General features: G+C 32.1%; 1 protein-coding gene across 1 annotated transcript; it reads left to right on the top strand.

Moving 5' to 3' along the window:
- Positions 1 to 6,197: 6,197 nt before the first annotated feature.
- LOC145030404 (RING-H2 finger protein ATL68-like) lies at positions 6,198 to 6,698 on the top strand. Its single transcript, XM_078978778.1, has one exon. The coding sequence runs from the start codon at positions 6,198 to 6,200 to the stop codon at positions 6,696 to 6,698; it is 501 nt and encodes a 166-aa protein (XP_078834904.1).
- The last annotated feature ends 1,029 nt before the right edge of the window (positions 6,699 to 7,727 follow it).

Below are 7,727 nucleotides of genomic sequence, written 5' to 3' on the forward strand. Positions count from 1 at the left end.
TTTTGGTCACCATAAACATTTTAGTTTTCAAAACTGTTTTAGGTACAAGTAGTTCCAGTTCTTAGCTTTTAAAATTATTACTTGCACATCTCCATACGATTTTTCTACAATTTATGGTGATTTTTACAAAATTGCCTATCATTTCAAGAACCAATCCAGACCAGTATGTGATTATGGACATTTTCACCTAATTTGGAGGTCACTAAAAATCATGGGAAAATTTATGAACAAACTAGACTCATTTTCCATATTCCCAAAATTTACAGATTCTGATTTGGACCTGTTATGAATTTTCTATAAATTTTCTAAGGACAGTGATAGAAAATGTTGATAACATAAATTGGGCCCAATTTGGACATGTTATGAATTTTATATAATATTTAGTTGGGCTTTAGGGTAAGGCCCTAATAAAGGATTGAGCCCAATTTGGGAAATTGGGCCATAAATGAGCCATAGTTTGGGCCTAGAGAGTTGTATGATATTGGGCCCTTAGAATGGGACATGTTGGACTGGACTGGACAATTAGGCCTTAAGGGAAGCCCATGTAGAGGTTTGGGCCCAATTTGGAAAATTGGGCCATATGTTGGGCTTTGATTCCTAGTTTGACTTTTGGGCCTATGGATTAGACCTTGGGCTGGAATAAAGCCAAGCTTGGGATAATGTAGTAATTATCTAAAGTAGGTATTTATGGTTATGTAGTAGAACCCAATTATTAGTTAGGTGTCATTTTGATGTTGGCAGTTCGGGAACCTGTCATCCAGCAGTTGCAGTAGGGTCTACGGGACTTCAGCAGTGCCAGGTGAGTCTTCTCACCATACCTATGGGTCTACGGCACCAAGGCCGACCCATTATGTGTTTATGATATATGTGTAGTTACTCTGTGTCTTGATATGTATTGTGATCGTATGTTTTGCAAGTAAAGACCATGTGGGGTAGCCCATGGCAGTCCAAGTAAAGAACATGTGGGGTAGCCCATAGGCTTGGGTGTAAGACCATGTAGGGTAGCCCATGGTAGTCCAAGTAAATACCATTTGGGGTAGCCCATGGCATTGGATGTAAGACCATGTGGGGTAGCCCATGGCAGTCCAAGTAAAGACCATGTGGGGTAGCCCATGACATTGGATGTAAGACCATGTGGGGTAGCCCATGGCAGTCCAAGTAAAGACCATGTGGGATAGCCCATGTCATTAGATGTAAGACCATGTGGGGTAGCCCATGGCAGTCCTAGGTAAAGTCCATGTGTGGTAGCCCATGGCATTCTTGTTGGTTCTTTGTATGCATGACCTATGTGACCTATTACTATGATATGTGTATGTGTGGTGTGTGGTATGCTCTGGGAAACTCACTAAGCTTCGTGCTTACAAGTTTTGTTTATTGTTTTAGGTATCATCGTTTTGGAAAGGAAAGGCTCGGATTGATCGCAGTGCACACACCTATGATTTCCGCAATAAATGATTCTGGGATGAACTCTGATAAATGTTTTACTTAATGATGATTTGAAATGTTTGGAATAAGTGATAACTATTTTTGGGTTATATTAAAAATGAAATTTTTACCCTTGATTTTTGGGTCGTTACATACGAGATTACCGAGTTACCCGAGGTGAGTCTTCTCACGATACCTTACCTTGAGTGGTAATTAGAGTTATGTGACAGAGTATTTTGTATGTATATTATATGATGTGATACACTGCATTATGTCTATGTGATTTATGCTATGTATGATTCATAGTTTACAGAGTTAGAACCGGAAGGTTCACAGAGTTAGGACCAGAGGGTCCACAGAGTTAGGACCTGGGGGTCCACAGAGTTATAGCCTCGAGTGGCTCATATGTGTTATATGTGGTATTTTGGGGAACTCACTAAGCATTTATGCTTACAGTGTTGTGTTATGTGTTTCAGGTACCAGTGAGGACCGTGGGAAGGCGTTGGCATGATCAGTACACACGCGATGAGTTTTTATGTATTATGATCTTGGGTTGTGTTTTTATGGATGTTATATGATACAAAGACATTTTTATAATATTTATGAATGAAAGTATGTTTTGGAAAATGTATAAAATTGTTTTGAAAAAAATTGGATGTTACAGATGTTTTAGAGAGAGGGGTATAAATGGAATACCGAAGGTTCAATCGGGGACAAAGGCATAATCGTAAAGTTGAATATGGTTAAAGACGTTTTAGTGAAAGGGGATAAATGTAAAGTCAAAGGTTATTTAGGCTCAATAATTATCTGCATGGTGCACTATTACTAGCATCTCACCGATAATGGGATCGAATTTTAGAGGACTTACTTGAGTTTTTCCTACCGATTAGTCTCAAGAACCAAGGTTAAATACGAGAGTGTACTTGACCTCTCTGAAGAAATGAAAGTAACTTGATATTTCTTGGTAACAAATGGAAGTAAGTTGTTATTTTTAGCATATAATTTTTGTTAAATACAAGAAATAACAACTTACTTTCATTCGTTTGTTTATTATATAATTATACTATTTCTTACTACTGTAACACTAAACATTAAAAAGTACAATGTTAAATAGAAATTAATGAAAGTAGTAAGTTATAATCCACTAATAAATGGAAGTAAGTTTTTTTTTTGGAAAGGGAACTTCCCTAACGAGGGTTTCCGGGCTAGCTTTCGCGCACCGACTAATCCCCCGCTGCAAACATAAAGCTTTGCCCTATGCCCTGGAGTCACTGTAGGCGAACCTCAATGGTCACAAGGGCTGAGTGGTGCCAGGATTTGAACATGGGTCAATATAAATGGAAGTAAGTTGCTTCTATGTGAATATTAAGGTAACGATTAGCATAGTTTAACATACAGACTTGTATATTTGTTTTGTGTTTTTAATAATCATATACTGATTCAGGTGAGAAAACATATTCATATGTGAATATAACGTGGTAATTTAGTTTATGCATTTCATCAAACAGTTGGAGTGCATACAAGTTAACTATTTTTAAAATGTTAAAAACATCAAGTTATCAATTCCAAATCATCATATAATTCCGATTTTGACTTCGGTTGCGAAATCCTATGTCTGATCGATTTCTCATTTTGATTTTGATTTTCGAAAATCCGATTGGGAACCTGTGAGTACCGATTCTGGGTCCTTCAATGTCGACTGTGACTACGAGTCCAGAACTTCGATTCCAATTTTATGAACAGCAAAGAAATTCCAGTTTAGTTGAAGAAATATGGATGGTTATTGAATGTTGGAGGAAAAATTATGATGATGAACGAACTGTTATCGAATTCTCTATAGTAACGTATTTGAGATTGAAGGTTATTAGCATATTTACAAGTTTGTCACCGTGTCTTTTTATGCTTAGATTAAATGAGTGACTGAGAATGATTCCTCCATTGTCAACCTTTTTTATTCTCTCAACTAGTTGTGAGACCCGTATAATATACGCGCTAATTAAAACAAAATGTTAAGTACGAACGATTAAATAGAAATTTTATTTGAATTTGAAATTGAAATAAGTGAAAATTATGAGAAAAAAATATACAAATAATAAATTAATTAAAATTATGAGTTTAGTGTGTACTAAACGGGTTAATTATAACAAAATATTAAACATAAAAGTTTAAACTGTAAATTTATTTGGAATTGAATTTGAAATTTAAAATTTGATAATCATTATGGTATGTTTAATTTATGGAAAGTAAATCAATGGTATATTGGAAATGAAATTAAAATAATGACAAGTGGAAAATAAATATATTTCAAATTATGATAAAATGACATGTGACTAATCTTATGAGAGAAGGATATGTGGCAAAGTTCTTTTCATTTATTAGAGTAGATTGAACCCACTTTTATATATATATATATATATATATATATATATATATATATATATATATATATATATATATATATATATAAAAGAAAGAACGGCAACAAAATTAAAATGCAAGAATATGCACAAGCCACTGGATTCAAATTTATGATAAACAAAAATTTAGAACTTGCACACGTAACATCCCAAGAATATACCAATCCCACTGTTATTGGACGCCATGGTGGATGCATGTGTTCCTTCATTTCTATTAGAAAATCAAAAGGATGTCTCCTTAAAGATCTTGCACACGTAACATCCCAAGATGGAGTTGGCCATCTCTTATGAGAGTCTTTTCGATGATTGGTACAACACATAGATAAGTAATTAGCTTTGTTTTTAGTTTACAACTATAAATTAAGTAAATTTGTTTTAACGAGTACAATTTTGTTTTCATTAATAACGACTTCATATAAGGATTTTTTTACCAACAATGTACATGCTAACACATGCATGTTGTGTGGGATGTTGAGAAAGCACACCTATTAAAACACAAAAAAGAAATGGTAAACCTTACCATCTCATCTCAGCAACGTCAACATGTCTCAAGATTCAAATGGAAGGTCAATCGCAGAACACTAATCATATTCACTTCTCAACCACTAGAGAGCATTTTGGATGATACAACACAATAAGATTTCAAATTATTAACAATTTATTTTACTATGCATGAATTTATCCCACTTAATAGTAATGAGACACGACGAGTTACATCCATAGCCTCATAGTCGTGATTCGTGAACACTCAGTCAAATATGATGAAACTTCTCAACTTTGAGTTTATGACCTTGACGTTGTTAGAGGCGATTAATTACAACTCCAGGAGCATGTCTTGAGCTTGGAGCTCCGTCGTGACTCATGATGATTTTACATCCATGGTCGGACCAAGCTATGGGTTAGCTTGGTAGGGCAACAAAATTTTCTCGTCAGATACCTTATTACTATTAATAGACTAACAGACCAATTATTAGGCCTAGTCCTTGTTTCTAATTCCTAATCGGATGCATAAAACGATAAATTAATGAGACGGAAATAAAGTGATAATCACAAGTTGGATGTTGAATCCCAATCGATCAATCTATTATTGTTTATATCATCTGATGGATTTTTTCGTAGAAAAGGAAGAGAAATATGTTACAAAAATGTAAACATTCTAGCAAACCGATATGAGAAAAGAGTATCGATTTTGTCTGGAGCCAGCCTTATTTGGCACAATGGTTTCTGCTGACCTGCTGGTGATGTTCATCCTTTTGGAGGAATGAGTTTTCTATTGAATGCCTGATACCCATATTTGTAGGTATAAACCATGTTTGTATACTTCAATCTCCCTTCAACAACCATGTTTGTATACTTCAATCTCCCCTCAACTTTGTGTTTCATTTGTTTTATTGGAATATACGGAATGAATTTTATTTTACTACTATTAGTTTTTGAATCTAACATGTGGTAAAATGTCAAAATTGTTTTTTTTTTCTCTAGTTAAGATGTTTACCAAAACCATTTTCCCAAAATACAATGATGTCTTAGTTTTTTGCTTCATCATTAAAATTTTGGTCCTCATTTACATATATATAATCTGGTAATGTCTATTAAGATCCTTATTATTATGCTATTTTGTTTAATTTTTAACATTAACCAATTTGTATCCATAATTGCATTCATCTTTATTTAAAAACAGTTTCAAAATTGAATTTATTGTTGGAATGTAAATAATTGATTATTTAATTTATCCCGTGTTTAAATTTTACAAATAACAAATGACCATTTATTTAATAACCAATATAATTTAAATCTACATATTTTCATAGTAAGAATTTTACTTTTTTAAAAATGACATGGTTAGTAACTTAAATTGAAAAGAACTTTAAAATAAATTCAAATAATAAAATTATAACCAAACAATTAATATTTACATTATATATAATGAAAAAAAAACAATAATAACTTAATGTAATCATTCATTTTGATATTTTAATATATTTTATGTAAAACAAAATTATAAATAAAAAACTATCATATATCATATTTTACATTGTAATCATTCATTGTTGATATTTTAATCTATTTTATGTAAAAACAATGTTTTATTTATAACAAAAAGACAAACATAAGAGTCCAAAAGATGAATAACTTATACTTAATGGTGTTTATATTTAATTTTCAACAAAACAAGAGTCTAAGAAGATGAGTTGATTGTGTCAAAGACTTAAAAAGATGCCCGATAAGACCATCATTAAATGAGACAAATGGCTCCATAGTAATGTCCGCAATTCTAATCAAGATTCGATATATGATATTATACCACCTTCAAAATCCTCCATTATTTCCACATAATTTTCCAAATAATGCACCATGGAAGATAACTCATTGACACTCAAACTGATCTCCCTCTTGGTCATCATTTCATTGGTAGCTGTTCTGGTTGCAATCTACCACTTTGTCACGGTTAGTTGGTGCTATGATCGTAGACGAAATCGTATCCCACAACACCATGTGCATCAACAAAACCATCATCTGGATAACGAATACAGTTTGGAGAATTCAGTGGTGTTGCTCATCCCAGCCCACAAGCATCAAAAGGGGTCACGAGTAGTAGGTGCAAAAGAAGGTGATGATGATGAAGCCTTATGTTCGATTTGTTTGTGTGAATTTGAGGAGAATGAGGAGCTACGTACTTTACCAGAGTGTTTACACTCTTTTCATGTGTCTTGTATTGATATGTGGCTTTATTCTCATTTGACTTGCCCTGTTTGTCGTACTGAAGCTGTTCCTTCATCGCAAATTTTGTTTCAGTTTTTGGATTCTGATTCAGATCATATAGAGGTTAGACATGAGGTTTCTAATAATGTTTAGATACCGGTTGTCAGATGCATAGTGTTTTAGTATGATTTTTTTGTTGCAAGAGGAATATTTGAATTCTCTTAATTCATACACGAGGACAACTAAAAAGATAAATGTTTAGATTTGGTCAAATGTTACATTTTGATGATTTATGAGAATTAAATAGTTTTGATAGTTTAATAAAGACTTCTTTGATTTGCATTAGGGTTCAAAATATATATATATATATATATATATATATATATATATATATATATATATATATATATATATATATATATATATATATATATATATATATATATATTCGTGGTTGACTTGCAATATGAGAACTCATAACACAAATATAAAAGGAGTACATTCTTCAAATGCTAGGAGATTTTACGGGATGTATTTGTAAATTTACATAGGAAACAATGTCTTTAAAACGATAAAAATAGATTTGGAAAAACAAAGAATCAAAATGTGTAATTTTCAAATTGAAGAAGAAATGGTCGTTGGCTTGTGAGAATGGCCGAACGGAGTAATACTTTGAACCGGTTTTGGTTTAAAAAAAAACTCATTTTCTTTTTAAACTGATTTCAGTTATAATTGGTTTAATTTTTTCGGTTTTTCTTGAAAGTAAAACTTTGTTAACGAACCAAATATTTATTTTTTTGGAGTAAAAACAGATTCAACTTGGTTTTGTTAGAAACACCTTTAAAAAAAAATTGGAAAGAAAACAGATTAGGTTTTATAGGAGCGGTTGGAAAAAAAAAGGTTAGCTTGATGCACCCTTAATAGAGTCTAGTAATTCGGATGCTCCTATAACAATAAAACCCATAAATATAATTAAATATAGTTTTATAAGCATGGGAGCATCTGAATTACGAGACTTTATTAGGGGTGCATCAAGCTAAACTTTTTTTTTTCCCAATTGGTCCAATAAAACCTAACATAAGAATGATCAAGAATTATCTGGTTTATATATATATATATATATATATATATATATATATATATATATATATATATATATATATATATATATATATATATATA

Source organism: Lactuca saligna, chromosome 2, assembly GCF_052625555.1.
Source record: "Lactuca saligna cultivar CGN05327 chromosome 2, ASM5262555v1, whole genome shotgun sequence".
NCBI classification, from domain to species: domain Eukaryota; kingdom Viridiplantae; phylum Streptophyta; class Magnoliopsida; order Asterales; family Asteraceae; genus Lactuca; species Lactuca saligna.

What these genes read in the sequence shown, in the direction of transcription:
- LOC145030404 (XM_078978778.1), top strand. Translation starts at nt 6,198, where the DNA reads ATGGAAGATAACTCATTGACACTCAAACTGATCTCCCTCTTGGTCATC.